Source organism: Heterocephalus glaber, unplaced genomic scaffold, assembly GCF_053883595.1.
Source record: "Heterocephalus glaber isolate CG9 unplaced genomic scaffold, H.glaber_assembly_v1.0 deba00001600, whole genome shotgun sequence".
Classification (NCBI taxonomy): domain Eukaryota; kingdom Metazoa; phylum Chordata; class Mammalia; order Rodentia; family Bathyergidae; genus Heterocephalus; species Heterocephalus glaber.
Genome location: NW_028258372.1, coordinates 6,272,761 through 6,289,221, shown reverse-complemented (window position 1 = coordinate 6,289,221; position 16,461 = coordinate 6,272,761). Strand labels below are relative to the sequence as shown.

Genomic DNA, 16,461 nt, shown 5'->3' with positions numbered 1-16,461 from the left:
CTAAGGAGAGGAGGAAGAGGCCAGGTCCCCAGGCTTCTTCAGTGATACAACATTCAGTGATCTAAAAACTCCCACTAGGCCTCACCTCTTGAAGGTTCCACCACCCGCCAATAACACCAAGCTGGAGACCAAGCCTTTAACACAGGGGCCTTTAGGAGACACTCCAGTTCTAAACTATAGCAGATGGCACCACCACAATCGTGTTTAGAACATTTTCATTGCCTCACAAAGAAACCCTGAACCCTTTAGCTATCTCTCCTCTCTCTCAAAAGATGTCTTTCCAGATAGAGAATTCTTGACTAGGAATTCTTTCTCCCTGGCACACTGAAGATACTGTTCCACTGTCTTCCAGCTTCCATTGTTGCAGCCTCTTGTTAGCTCTACTGTGACTCTTTCGAATGTAGTTCATCTCCTGTAATCTGCCATCACCTCTCAGGTGCCATTCCAGGAAAGATGCTAAGAAGGAAACATTTGGTTTAGATCCCCTGGTGTTGGTTGCTCTTCTTTCCTCAAGGCCTCCCAAAGACACCAACATACCAGTAGTTATGCCATTCTACCTGCTTCATATAGGTTCCTGATCCCTTACTCTCTTGGCAGCATTTTATTGCTTTATTTTATTACTTTATTTAGCATCTGACATTGTTTTCTGTGAAAGGATAAGAATGAACTAGAAACTGAATGCAAGCCAGTTCTCATGAATTTAACCTAATAGCTTCAAATAAATTTTAAAATTCTACCCACAAGTTGCTTTTTGGGAAATGATCTCAGAATGATGTGACTTTCTGTGCTTTCAGATGTTTAGGGGCTTTAGTACATACATTCTGAACTTGTATTGCCTGTATAAGGATGAGTAGACCATAGAGGACAAATGCAAATATCGTAACACAAATCTTGTTACCGATTTTTCTCAAGGACTTACTAAACTGAATTATAATTACTGTTTGATTTAGTTTCTAAATAAAATATTGTGAACTGTTTCACACCCTAACAATGGTGCTGCAAGATATGAAACAGACAAAAGCCTAAGGACAATATCGTCACAGCTCAGCGACTGCTTATGTGAAATGGAAACTGTCCTGCCTGCCCGCAAGGCTCCTCTGTCCAGGTCTTCCCACTGCTCCCCTGCTCCTGCCAAGCAGTTAATGGGCTAAGCAGCTCATGAGGCAGATTTCACAAGGGGACAAGGACCTTTATGTACACATCTACATTAAATGAGAATAGTAAAACACACTTCATTTGAAAGTTACAGTTGGTTTTTCAGTTCATTTTTAAAAGAAAGATCAAAACTCAGAGTTTGAGTTCAGAATTGGTGGTCTCTGTTGTACCAGAAGGCTTCTCCCTCCCAGAGGCCACGTATGCAGAACCCCTCCACCCCTCTAGCCCCAGCTCTCCTTTGTGTTGCTGCACATTCAGTTTGTACTGAAAAGAAGCACAGAAAGGAGACCCAAGGAGGGTCTGGGTTGGAAAATAACCATTTTGATATTGGGCTTTTTTGTTTGAATTTAGTTGTACACATTCCCAAGTGCTCTCTCATCACTCTTTTTTAACCATCTGGTTAATGGTAATAGAAATGGTCACTCAGCTCCTAGGAATCGCCACATCTTGAGCCCTGGTCTCTGGTTTCCTTCATTCTCATTTATGTATTGTACTGTACTGCATCTCAGCCCACTCCCTGTGCTCCTGGACCTGGATTACATGGACGTGTACAACAAAATACTTTTTTTCTTAATATTTCTTTCTTAATATTAGAGATTTTCTTTACAGTAGATACACACAAATAACTCTTCATTGGGAAACTTGTGAGAACAAGACCTACCTCTTGAATAAAGGCCTACTTGGTGGAAATTTGTAAGATAAGTGAAATGTGTTCTCTATGGATTGACATGATCCTGCTTACTCATTTGCTAGGGTAAAAGAAACACCAGGACATTTTCATTTTAATATTGTCAGGTCCAGTTATAATGTGTGGTCCCGTATATATGTATATTTTTATGCCTAGGTGTAAGGGAGGTGTGCAAATTCACTTTTCTCAGTTATGCAAGGCCAGAAGCACATACTGTGAGAGAAGCAGGAACTGAGGGTTCAGTCTGGGCTAGAACCTACATCTTCTCCTTACAGAAACAAATGAGAATTCATGGCCCCAATCTCTCTGTTCCCATCAGAGTCAGGGAACAAGGTGATGGAGAAGCTATGATTCATCTCCCACCTGGGAAACAGCACATCTGCAGACTGTGTGGGTTAATTAAGGTCATGGTAAGAACTAGTCTTTGTTTTGAGATGGTTTCTTGGACAGTGTGGCCTGTATTTCTTTGGTTTTGTTTCCTATTAGGATATTTTCTTTTTTAACTAACAACAGAAATATATTACAAACAAAGCTGCCCTACCACAAAGGCATAAATAGCTTCCATACTACAGCTGCTTTAAGTTAAATAGAGCCTAGGGAGCAACAGATGATTCTATCTGCCTTTCATGCTTTCTTATCCTAGTTACCCATGGTATTTGACACTGAATTCCTACATTTGATTTAAGACCTGAAGCAAAGCCTCTTAATGTCGAGTGTAAGCCCCTGTGCTTCTGCTGTTATCCTAGCCATTGAGTCAGGGTCTCCCTGATGTTCTGAAATAGTACTGAAAACCATTGTATACCACTCACTATGTGTATTATTTTGCTTCTACATAAGGCTGAGAATTTAGTAAAACTTAAAACCTTCTGAAACTGGAGGCGGTTATTGATCAGTCTATTTCCCTTTCTTCCTTTTTTGGTAGACAGACTTTTAATTACTACTTTAACCACCAAGTTATGTCATATAATTATAAAATACATAGACATTTCTGAAAAGGTATAATTGGGTTTTTTTAAGTTCATTCTTCCACAAACTTACATGTAATACTTCATTAGGACACTACTACTCATAAGGCCCTGGCCAGTTAACTCGCAGTCAGAACACTCAGCCCAAGGTTGTCATCAGCCTATTGTCAGGGAAGCTAGGTGCAAAGCCTCTGAAAGGATAAGAGTTCATCACTACTAAAGGTGGAAAAGTAAAATCCAAAGCCCGGGTTTTTTTCTCTATGAAAAATTCAGAAACATACACAAAAATAGAATAATATAATGAATCTTCATATGAGATGCATCTGTCATTCTGCTTCTGTAATCATCAACATTTTAACCCTAATTTTCACATCTTTTTTTCTTTCCAAATTATCCTTACACCGTTCTGTTTCTGAATCTATAACTTGCTATCTTTTACTAGCTTTGACAGTCTTAGTCATATGATTTCATATATTGCTTCTGCCCTATTCTCTTCCTTTTCTCGTATGGCATTCCATTTAACATGTATGACACCTATGTCCCTATTTTCCATTCCATTATCACTTTGTGTTGTATGATGTCTATATTTATTTAAACTATTTTCCAGTTCATTAATTCATAGCTCTAATCTAATGTTAAACTACTGAGTTTATTAATTTCAGTTTCCTAATTTTTCAATTCTAGAATTTCCATTGTTTTAAAAATATAATTTCTGATTTCTCCTAAGTCCTCACATATATTTATTATAGTTATTTTAAAGTCAGTGTGTGAGAATCTTAGTATTTCAGTATCCGTAGATCTGCTTCATTGTTTGTCTTGGTTTTCAGTTTTTGTCTTCTTGCATGCCTAGTAATGATTTTACTGCATGTAAAATTTTTTAAACTTTAAAAAAAAAAAGATGAAAAATTAAAGATATAATTTGAGGTTCAGGATGTTGTTATCTTCTTTAGAGAGATTTCTTTTTGCTTCTGGCAGTCAAGGTAGAAATATATCACTTTAATTCTATCACAGTTCGAAATTGATTAATTCTTGGTAAAGGCTGGTCTGTTTCTGGTTTACCAGACTATTCCTAGATTGTAGTCCTTTGGAGGTCACAAATAAAAGCCAGACATGTTTCCCAAAGCTCCTTCTCATCCTGATTGAGCCCTAAACTCCAATTTCCTTGTTTCCTTTTCTATGCTGCTGCCAAAGCCATTGCTCTCCTGGTTGGCCTATCTCTCCTTTCTAGTCATCAAGGAAAAAGTGGCAGTGAATATAAGGCTCTCCTTCCTGAGCTTCCATGATTGTGACTCTTTAAGACTCTGAGGCCTCAGTGGCTCTATGATACCTTCAAATAGGTTTTTAAAAATATTTAGTCTGTCTTTTCTTGTTCTTAGCAGGAGTTGGTCTGAAGCATGTTAATCCACCATTGCTGGAAGCAAAAACTCTGCTGGAGATATTTAAATTAGATCTCAGGCATTACATCGTATAGTCCTTGTGTGCTTCAGTTTGTATCTCTGAAAAAGGTAGACATTTTCTTATACTCATGATGCCATTTTATGTTCATATTTCCTTGTTTATCTCAGGAATGTCTTCTTATGGTTGCTTTTTTCGAGTTAAGATGCACAAGGTCTCCGTATTACAAATGGTTGTCTACCTCCTCAGTCTTTTAAAATTTAGATTACCCCATCTTTTTTTTCATGTCTATAGAAGATCCTAAGCCAATGCCCTGTAGAATTCCCATATCCCAGAGTTACTTGTTCCTCTTATCACTTATTTTTCCTATGAAATGGAATTCAACTTTGTTGGCTTAAAGTACATTTTGGCTTACTGGACTGGGCTTGGTTGGCTTGGCTTGGCTTGGCTTTGCTTTGCTTTGTCAAGGTTTATTTATAGGTAATGCAAAATAATTCCTATTCCATCCTAAAGGATGGCATTTAATGTCTGATCATCTCATTTTAGTGATGCTAACTAAGATTAGAACAACTCAATCCCTCCACTGTAAAAGACTCCATCATTTTTTAATCTAAGGGCTTCCTCTAGTGATACCTTTTCCCTGGATCACTTATTTCTTCGGGAGTTGCAAAATTATGGTTTTTCTAGGTCTGTCATCAATACATATATATTAGCTACAAGCAGGTAAGCTCTCTTTTTAGATTCAAGGATGTGTTTTGCATTAGATTTTTTAAAACAGTTCTGAACAATAAATGCTTTTTCCTGCCATGTAAATAAATACCAAAGCAGCTACCTCTAATGAAGCAGTGTGACTGGTAATAGCACCATATAGAAAAACCTCAGGAAGACCTTTTTTTCTCTACGTCCCTTCCACTTGAGACATTCCAGTTCTCTCTCAGCCTCCTTATAGACTGTGACAGCAAGACTTTGGTGCTTGTGTGTTTGAGTTAAAGCTAGTGTGCATTCTTCCTTCTTTTCTCTGCTTGTTTAAACTCATTCCCTCCTGTGCACTTATTCACTGTGGAAGCACCAAAGGCAATTTTCCCATTCAAGGCCAGCATTCTGGGGCATGAGAATGCTAGCATCATATCTATGAAAAGAAAATGTGTAATACCCAAACAAGTAGAATGCTTTGTCAAATGATATAGTTATTATACAATTTCCTTGTATTTTTTTTTTGTGGAGATGGTCATTTTTCTGAATTTTATAGCCATTTCTGACTCCACTATACCCCAGAAAGTCCCCAGTTCCTGTTGATTCAGTTCTATAACCTTTTAACAAATTCCTTTGTTTCCATTTCTGATGAAATATTCTCAGTCCTCTGAGCAGCTCCTCACTGCCTAGCAGGGCAAGGCCAAGTCTCCTAACTGCATGTGTGCTCTGCATAGCCAGGCCACCCTCTCCACTCTGTCTCCCCTGGTCAGACTAGCAGGCTCACTTACCCTCCGTGTTCAGCCTCCTGTACCACCACCAGAGGAGCCCAACCCTGCCCCTTCCCATGCCCTGCATGCTTGGCCCAGAATCTCATCGTCTACCCTGGTCCAAACCAGCTCAAGCCTACTGTTCCTCCAACCACTGTGGGCCCTGCTGCTTCCCAAGAACCCAGAGTCTGTGCTGTGCTCTGATGGATCTCAGTCTTCTCTCTATCTTGATTTCACTTGCCTCATTTCTGCAACTTAACTGTGTTCGCCAGTCAGGCTTACCTTAGATTTCTCCAGAGTCCTCACAGCCCGGGGCCCAGAACCTAGCATTGCATGATGTACCTTCTCCCTCTTCTCCCCAGGACTCCTGTTTCAGTCCTCAGGCACACCTGATTTGTTGTCCAGACGCTCAGCCTGGCCTTGGTTTTTGATAGTGCTGCGGTTGAAGACTCTGTCCTCATTGCTGTCACACATGGTGAAGTTGCTGAAGCCTGTGTCCTTGGTGGGCAGCTTCACTAGCATTCCTTGAGGTGCTAGTCCGGCAGGTGATGATGATTCATTCCACATGTAAGCTAGAGGCTTCCTGAACTACAGGCTGCAGCCAGCACTGTGCCAGAATGGGAGTGTGCATGTGAAAATGCTCCCGGAAAGTTTATGTGGGGCCCCCAACCCACACACACACTTCCTTCTCATCTTCTCCTTGTAAAACTCTACTTTATTTTTCAGTGACCAAGGCAGATACCTGTCACAGCATAATTATGCACCACTTTCACTGTCATCATAAGACCAATGGTTTTCTTTCCTTTAGCTAACTGACTTGACAGACGCCCACTTAGTGGAGAGATTATTAGTATAAAATTACTTTTTGGGCTTTAAATTTAATTATGCCACATTCATAGCAATAAAAAAAATCCAAAATCCAGGTGTGCTTTTCAAGGAAAGTGTCCAGGGCAATTACCTTCTGATAATGGCATTCTGCACTTAAGTCTTTTGTCTGGGGATCTTAAAATCTTTTGCACACAAGTAGATAATGATGTTCATTCTGGAAGGGGTGAGAGGTGAAATGACTGACCTCTTAGCATACTCAAGAGATGAAGAAAAATGCAGGACCCAGGTGTCTCCTTTGTTTATTCCCCTTCCTCCTCCTTCTCAGTTCTTTAGAAAAGGGCTGGGTCAGCCTTCTATTGATTTCATACTTTCCTCCCAGGTACTGCTTTTCTACTTTGCTAAGAACATGAATGAATAAAGTTTCTGTATCACATTTCGGTCGGGGGGGGGGGTCGTTGGGTTGAGGCTGAAGGAGAGAGAATGGTTTGCAAATATGCACACACTTGTCAGAGAACATACCTGCTTCTCCTGGCCAATCTGCCTCACCTGTTAACCAGGAGGACTTAAAGTGGTCCCCAAGGGCTCATAAATGAAGAACAGTTAGAGCAGAGCCTATCGCAGTGCAAGCTCTGTATCAGTGATGGCTCCTAGGCTCATCTTATTGACATGGAGCAGCAGGGCTGTGCTTTGCTTCCTTTCTGCTCACCCAGCCAAGGTTTTCTGAATCCTGTTTTCTTCCTCCAGAAAGCCTTCCCTAGTCTAGCCAACTATCAGTCACCTCTCTTTTAATAAACTTCTACATCAGCTTCTCAGCTCAATTCAAACTTCAACTGAACATCTAACATATACTGAGGTTGGCCTGACTTGGGCACTAAATCATGTTCTGCCTTGTAATATTGTTGTAACTCTCATGTGAATGTTTGCCTTATGTCTGATGGGATTACTGGGCCTTGAGGGAAAAGCTTAGTTATATACAGTGTGATATTTCCTCCAGCGCCACATACAGCCCTCCATAAACAGCAGGAGCTCAGTATTCCTGAGAATGTGGGATGGTAAAAGAGGCCAAACGAGTGACCCCAGTGTAGTAAATTTTTGTTGAGTTGAATTGAATTGAGGTAGCTCTTCATGGGGGCTGAAACAGCCCTAAGTCCTCATTCTTTGGTTCAGTACACCTTATTCTCTATGTCATACATCAAAGAGATAAGTGTGTATTGAGTTCTTCCTGCACGCAGGATGTGACCAAGAACTCAGAGAGTGCCCTCAGCAAAAGCATTATAATCCAGCAAGATAATAAAATAAGTACACTGAAACTATCAGAAAGGTAGACCATGGTGAGCTCTGTAACTATCATTCCATAAAGGTCTTTACAGTCAAAGGCGAGATGCGGTAGTATCTACTTAGGGCATCTTGAGACTTTCATTCATTTAACCCACAAATACATGCTGAGAGGCAGTCTTCTGTCTCCAGGCTCTGCTAGTGCTCAGGCTTCATGGAAGAGGGTGAAGGTCGGGTTAGTATCATAAATGTAATGCACTCTTCCCCAAATACAAACACAGAGGTCCAAACTTGTGTTTCTTCTCTCCAGTGTGTATTAGAGAGGCATTGCAGCCCTATATTATTTTTTTTTTCCTAATGCAGAAGGATTCTGGAGATGCTAAAGACAGGCAGTGTGCTAATTCCCCCGGGTATTGCATTTTCCTGCATTGCAAAGCTAATTTCCTTTCAGTAGCTCATTAACATTCCCAGCCAGTGTTTGCTGCCACTTTCATAGTCTCCTGATACAGTACTGACTGCGAAGGTGAGAGCTGCTGACACTGTTTGTCTTTTGGATTCTTCCAGGATTTTTTTCCCAGGAAGCCATCCCGTCAGAGGTGTACAAGTAATGAAAGTTGGCAAATTGCAGTTACATCAAGGCATGTTTCCCCAAGCAATGAAGAATCTCAGGCTGGTGAGTATGCCAGGAGTTGGGGGCCTTCTGCCTGGTAGACCTTTTTCTGGCTGGGGCTGGGCCTCTTCCTGGTGACTTTTTAGCAACTCTGATTTTAGCAGTGCGTAACATGCACGTGCACACACACACCTACATACCCTCCTGCGGTGTGCTGGTAAATGCTTAACAACCAGATCTGAAAAAAAAATTTTGTGATGTTTGCCACTTTTTGTCATATAAATGTGCCCAGTGTGGTTGATTTCAAACTACCATTGTAAAATCAACCAGCTCTCGAATATCTTGGTACTTTGAAATTACTTTTGCAAACTGCTGCAAACCAATCCCAGAACAGAAGGGCACATGTACCCCACCTCCACATGAACAAGTCCCCCTTCTCCATGCCCACTGACACAGTTCCGCTCCTTCCATGGCAGGCAAGACCCTAGGCCACTGGTCTGCAGTCTATGTGTGCAACGTCCACATTTCCTCCCTCCTCCACACTCCCGGAGCACACTTTGCCGCTCACTATTGCCCACCCTGACCTACCAACTCCTAAGTCTTTACAAAGGTAGTTTCTCTGCCTTCAATCCCCCCACATACCCCTACTGACCCTTGAAGGCCTTGCTTCAATGTCATTTTCTTCTTTATTCCTACCACTCCCTGCTCCCACTGCCAGTATAACACTTAACATATTGTAGTAGCCATACCTGACCACCTACCCTCCAGCCTTTGCAGGTGTCTTCATAACTACATCAGTACCACATGAGCTACCTGGAACTAAAAAAATATTCAATCTTGGGAAAGGGGAGGGAAGGAAATCAAATGCAATCTTAGCATAAGTGTCAAACAGAATGGGAGAAATGAGTCAGTATTGGAACCCTTTTTGAAGAGTGAGACTGGTTTCCCCCTCTTAGGGAGCCTCCTCTGCCCCAAGGGCCCTAGGGCTTTCTGCTGCCTTGGCTTTCTCACCCCTGCTGGGAATATTTCCATCCCTTTCGATGTCTGGCCTTGCAAAAGTAGAGTACATAGGCTCATCTGGCCCAGGCACCAGTGGGGCCAGACACAGAGAACTGGCATGTGGGGTTTAATGGGGAGCACTTGACACTTTAATGCAGTCCTGGAGCACAGCACCCCTGTCTGCAAAAGAGCCTTTGGAGAGGATCAGAGCCTTGCATCCAGATTGCTCTGGGGGTATCCAGGGGTTGGCTGAGCCCATAACAAGGACATTTTTAGATGAGAAAAATGATGATGCCTAAAGGGGTTTCAAAATAAGATCCCCTAATGCTAACTTTTATTAAATGCCAGCCCCGTTGTCTGTTCCTCACTTCTAACTGAAATCAGCCCATAGTCACCAGGAAGAAACTAGGCTTTCCTGAAGGTACACAAATCCTGTTCTTTGTACTACACTCAACATCTTTTCCAAACTGATAAGAAATACATCTAGCAGTTTGCAACTCTGTGAGAACTTTCATCCCTTTCTGATCTGGTTAGTAATTGTTAGGCAGATCAGCTAGACAGAAAATTCTTACTAAAGGTCTGGTGTGTGAGAGTCGGCAGAAAAAAATGTACAGGAGGTTTCCCAAGTAAATGATGTTCCCAATCCAGGATCACCTTGCAGCTAGAAGTTCCGTAAGTGACTAGATTAATCCTTTATGTTCATATGGGACTGGAACTGTTAGTACTGCTCCTGCATGCATGACCTTACTTGGTCCTCATGACAGACAGCAGCTTTGTGAGGTCAGCAGGCAGGCATTTTCATCCCTGTTTGAAAAATGAAGGCCCTAAGCCTTGGAGACATGCAAGAGCTTGTCTGAAGTCACACTGAGGCAGAGCCAGGTCTAGTTCATTTAGTTTAATTCAACATGTGTTGATTAAATGCTTCTGTTAACTCTGAATAAAGCCCAGTATTGTCCTTACAATTTAATGGAGGAGACAGACATGCGAACAAGTGATTAAATCCAGGCTAGAATCCAACTCAGAGGACAATGGGAGCGAGAAGTCGGAAAATATTTGGGTCTCTTCTGTTCTTCGTGTGAGGCCGAGTCCTTGCCATTGCATGCCGAACTCCTGAAGGAGCCATCTCACACCCTAGTGCTACAGCTTTTGCCTCGAATGTGTGAGGCTATGGGTTCCATCTCCAGCAGCAGAAAAAGGGAGGAGGGCTGGGCGAGAAGAGGAGGAAAGGAGAGAGGAGGAGAGGAGAAGAGAAAAAGAACAAACAAGGAAGAAACCCTCAGCTGCAAGGACAAGCCTGACAAACCCAAACAGATATCTCAGCATGGGTATACTGGATAACATGGCCTGGGCTGATGGTATGGGCCATCATCAGCCCTTCTGATGGCCTTTATACCCCTCGTGCCCAGGCCTGTTCTCTGCTGTCTTTATGCCCATCTTGTGAGGCTCACAAGTTCGCCTTATAATAATCACCTTAGTATTTCTTGTTTTTCAGTACCAAAGATAAGCCCAAGCATGGACCGTGATAGCTGCCAGATGAAAGACATCCTAGGAACACTATAAGATTATCTGTCCTAAGGCCTGTGCTTAAATCATAGCCTTCCCAAAACTTCCTGCTTGACTCTGGACAAGTCCTAAGTCTCTGGTCATGTGGTCATGTTCTGATATGCACCCCTGGCAGTGTGGTACAGGAGTGCTTGGATTTAGAATTGAAGGATCAGATTCCAGCCGTAACACTTTCAAGGTTTGTAACTTGATGCAAGACACTTTTTTTTTTTTTTTGAGACAAGGTTTCACTATATAGTCCAGGCTGATCTTGAACTCACTATGTAGTCCAGGCTGGCCTCAAACTCATGGCGATGCTCCTGCCTCAGCCTTCTGAGTGCTAGGATTGTAGGTGTGCACCTCTGTGCCCAGCTGATGCAAGGTACTTAATCTCTCTGAATATAATTATATTTTTAAAATGAGAATAACCCTATCCTGTAGAGTTGTTTTGAAAAGTATATGAGGTAGTGTGAGAGTGGACTTGCTAATCTCAAACATTTGGTTTCTTGGGGACTGTTACTGTGATGGGAACGCTCATTCTGACTACTCTCCCATTAGCTGGTCCCTTAGTATGTGTGTTTGTAGTTGAGGGTTGTGTGGTAGTTCTCCTGTTGAACAGTGATGTCATATAATTGCTCTCCAGCAGTTCACAGAGGTGTATTGTTTCTGTAAGGTAAGTGATAATGCCTTAAAGTACCTTGACTTGTGTACCTTTTGTATCTCCTGGTGCCATCAAACACAGGCACACATGCCCCAAACACAAGTTCTGTTGAACCTGTGAATGGATGGATTTCTTAATGAATAGAGAACATTAAAAGCCCCACCCAGCCCTGTTGTCTGAGCTGTGTGTGCTAATGGACCAGAGCTTGTCATGATCTTTGCTGAGCATTTGATAGTAGAGGAATGACTTGAATATGTGCATCAATATGAAAATTCATATGACCCTGGAGTCCAGAATGCATGTCAGTTTCTTTCTGTAGAAACTCTTTCTTGAGCTTCCTTGGAACTCAGGAATCCTGAAGAGGGGAAAGAGAAGTGATATTTTTTTGCCTTTTGAAACTGTTGAGCTCTTTAGATGGGCACTCCTGGGTATTATTTCTTGCCTTAAAACCCCCGGAAATAATGACATGAAATAGCTTGAATGAGGTTTGCAAAGCCTGAGTGTGGAACAGAAATCAGAGAAGCTTTAGAAACAGAAATGTGTTACAGATTTGATTAAGACCCAGCCTCCTCCAGGAAAGGAATCCATTTAGCCAGCTCTGATTTGGTTTAGGTTTCTATCTCCCCTGGGCTCAGCTGAAATTCTTACAATTGCTGCCACAGGGTGGACCCAGGGTCCCTTCACAGTGCTTCCCTCTTGCTTTCTCATATCTCTAATCTACTTTCATTTCTTTCCATATATTTCTTGGAAGGCTTTTGTTTGCCACTAATTTGACTTCTTGAATCTCATGGACACCTGGCCCCATCTGGGTTGTCTTGTCAATGAGCCTGCTGCTTTTCAGTGAACTCTGCATGCTCCAGACTCCCCCAATCCAGCCCCAGCATTGCTACTTTGTCAGGAGTGCTTTGTTAGCAGAGGTCAGGTTATAAAAGCCTTTTTTTCTTTTCATCTCAATAACTGGTTACCTTAGTTACTTTTCCTGATACTGAGACAAAAATGCCCAACACCCACATGTTAAAGGAGGAAAGGTTTATTTATCTCACAGTGTGTAGAGCTTTCAGTCCATAATCACCTGGTTCCAAGGCAGGGTGGCATGGCAGACAGCTGTCACAGAGGAGAAACAATTAATGGCAGGCAGAAGGAAGCAAAGCAAGCAAGAGATGACCACAGCTCTTTCTATCCCTTATATCTTATCCAGGCTACTTAGGGTGAGGAGCACTCAGACCCTTAATCCTAGTGCCCTTGATCCTAGCACTGCATCATGAATCAGTTCCAGCATTGCACACTGTAGATCCAGCCACCTCTGAAAAAGCCCCACCTATGGCTACATGAGGCTTTGGAGAGACATCTAAACACAAGCCATAACATTTCACACCTGTCCCTCCAAAGATACATGCACATCCCTTTATGCAAAAGGCATTTAGTCCATCTCCAAGAATTGCCAGAGTCCTAACAGTTTTAGCACTGCTGAAAAGTCCAAGTCCAAAATCACCTCTAAGATTTAAGGCAAATTCTTAGCTATAACCCTCTGTACAAATGAAAAGAAAGTTAAACACTTCCAACATTCAATGTCACAAGATCAGCATTTCCATTCCAAAAATTACAAACGGGCATAGCAAGGAATGGGAACAAAACAAGACCAAAATCCAGCAGGGCAAACATTAAATCCCACAGGGGCTAGGGATTTAGCTCAGTGGTTTCACTGCCTGCTACACAAGGGCAAGGACCTGAGTTCAATCCCCAGTACCAACAACAAAAAAAAAGCATAAACATTAAATCCCACAGTTCTACTTCCAGCATCCCTGGCAATCTGTGGCAAGTTGTGAACTCCAAAGAGTTTCGGTGGCTCTGCCCCTATGGCACTGCCAGTGGTTGTAGCTCCCATGACTTCTCTCTTCAGCCGGCTCTGCTCCCTCCTTATAGTTTTCATCAGATGATCAATGTTCCTGGCTTCTACAAATTTCTGGGGCTTCCACTGCACCTTTGGCTTCACACTCACAGCTTCACACACTGCCCCCTCAGGGGCACACTGCCTGGCCCCCCAGGCCTTCTTCTGAAATCTGGGTTGAAGCCTTCCTGACCCCATAACTTTCATTCTGCATGTGCCTAAAACCAGTGGCATATGGATGATGGCAGGTTCTGCTGCCAGCTAGAGCAATAGCCAGGCTTTCTTCGCTCTTGACTGTAGGGGCCCAGTGCCTGTGAACCAAATCCTGAGGAGAAACTTCCCTGGGCTGCTGCCATTGTGGAACATGGTATTGTGAGGCTTTCTTCTCAAAGCAGTCTTTCACCTTTGCAACTCTGAGGCTGCAGAGGCTGGAGTCCTGCTGGTTCTTGCAATGTCCCCAGGTCATCTTTTTTGTTGTCTTCTTCTGAAATACTTGAATTTTTCTTGCTAGTCTTTTCAGCGACCAGTTTCTCCTCTGTTCCATCTTTTCAGGCCGTAACTTCATTGGACCTTCCTTTCTGGCCAAACTCAAAACATTTTAAATCATTCTACTGGGCTCTTTGCTCTTGATTCTCAACATAAATCTGTCTAAAAGCCCCCAGCAGTAGCCATGCCACTACCTCAATTTAGACTGCCTTGAAATTTCTTCTGCCAGATTAGTCCGCTGCCCTTAATCTCAGACTCAGGCAAAGTCTCTGGACACAAGCAAAATGCAGACAAACATTCTAACAAGCCATAACACACATTGTCTGGAGTCCAACAGCCAATGCAGTCCTTCTTCCCAGCAGAAACCTCCTGAGCCTGGTCTTTACTGGCTTAATTTCTATCAGCATTCTGGTCTTCTGAGCTCTGACCAGAATCTCCCATCAAGTACAGCCTCATCAAATTCTAGGTCTAGTGAACCTTCTGGGCTGCCGTACCACCACCCCCAGCACTGCGGAGGTAAGCCCAGCACACATCCCCTCTCCCCCTGCTGCCCAGTTGAAATGAGAAGACATGTAAACAAGTCTCAAACCTGACTTCCAGATCACCTAAAGCAACCCTAAAGGGAAATGAGATGGAACAATCTGATACTCAACCACCTAGACTCCCTGACCTGGCCACAAAAGAGGATCTGGAAGACATGAAATCAGAAATAATTTCTCAGATAATAGCAGAGTTTGTACCCATAATGCAAGACATGATTAATAAATCTAGAGAGGACACATAAAAAAAAATAGAGGAGCTGAGGAACATGATGGAATCCCAACAAAGGAAACAAATGGAATCCATAAAACAGATGCAAACAGATTTCCAGAACATGAAAGACTCCACTGAAAGTTTACACAGCAGAATGAGCTAATGTGAGGACTGAATTTCAGATATAGAAGATAAGATTCCAATTAGTAGCCATGGAAAGAAAAATTGCTTTAAAATTGTAAGGGACCACAACAAATCAATACATCAGCTGCTAGATGATGGAAAGAAGAATAATGTAAGACTGATCAAAGTCAATGAAGAAACAGGAGAGAGTGCAGGCAACATAAAAAAACTGTTCACAGAAGTGATGGCGGAAAACTTCCCAAGCAGGGGAAAAAAACATACAGATAAGTGAGGCATATGGGACTCCAACTAGCCTTGATAAAAAAAAAATCCATACATAGGCATATAATAATTAAGATTCCAGAAACACAACAGAAGAACAAAATTCTACAAGAACTTAGAGAAAAGAAGCAAATCACATACAAAGGAAAGCCTGTCAGAATCACAGCAGACTTTTCAACATAAACCCTAAAGGCAAGAAGAGCTTGGAGTGACGTATTTCAAGCCCTAAAGGAAAACAACCTCTAACCCAGATTGATGTACCCTGCAAAGCTATCTTTCAGAATTGATGGAGAAATAAGATACTTTCATGACACAACACCTGAGGAACTTCATGAATACCAAACCAGCACTCCAAAAACTTTTAGACAATATCCTAGGAAAAGACAACAAAGATCACAACCCCAGGAAGCCCAGCGGAATGAATCCATTGGGCACAAGAAGAAATTAAAAGCAAAGGAGGAGAATCCATCAAAAAGAAAAAGTCATGACAATGATAAGTTAATACGTATCAGTTATAACCACCAATGTTTTGGGGATTTTGTTGTTTTTTTTTTTTTACTGGGGATCGAACTCGGGTCTTTGTGCTTGCGCAGCAGGCAGTGAATCCACTGAGCTATATCCCCGGCATAACCACCAATGTTAATGGTCTCAATTCACCAATCAAAACAAATAGACTGGCAGAATGAGTCAAAAAACAAGATCCAGTGATATGCTGCATAAAAGAAACACATTTAATTTAAAAAGGAACTCATAGACTGAAAGTTAAAGAGTGAAAAACAGTACTCCATGCGACAGGAACCTGAAAAAAAGCAGGAGTAGCTATCCTCTTTGCAGATCAAGTGGATTTCAAAACAACACTGATTAAGAGAGACAAAGAACACTACATCCTTGTAAAGGGAACAATCCAAGAGGAAGAGATGACAATCATAAACATATATGCACCAAACACTAGTGCACCCAACTATATAAAACAAATACTAATGGATGTGAAAAATTAAATAAGCACTAATACAGTAGTAGTGGGGGACCTCAATACCCCACTGTCAACTAGACAGAAAATAAGAAAGGAAATACTAGAACTCAATCAAACTCTTGAACAAATGAACTTAACAGATGTTTACAGAGTATTCCATGACAACAAAATCAGAATACACATTCTTTTCTTTTCAGCTGTACATGGGTCATTCTCCAAAATAGACCACATACTCGCTCATAGAACATGTTTAAGTAAGTGCAAATGAATTGAAGTTATCGCCTGTATATTATCAGACCATAGTATGATGAAATTGAAGATCAATAGCAAAAGAAACTGCAAGAATTTCATAAACACATGGAAATTGAACAACACACT

The 16,461-nt window shown here is 41.9% G+C and overlaps 1 protein-coding gene across 10 annotated transcripts in view; it reads left to right on the top strand.

Annotated features, from left to right (window-relative positions):
- Smyd3 (SET and MYND domain containing 3) overlaps positions 1 to 16,461 on the top strand; it is an 877,202-nt gene that overhangs the window by 754,457 nt on the left and 106,284 nt on the right. For all 10 annotated transcript variants that reach the window (XM_087194068.1, XM_087194067.1, XM_021265507.2 and 7 more), the window contains one exon: positions 8,331 to 8,439. In XM_087194068.1, coding sequence (XP_087050194.1) covers positions 8,331 to 8,439 — 109 coding nt within the window. The remainder of the gene's footprint in view (positions 1 to 8,330; positions 8,440 to 16,461) is intronic.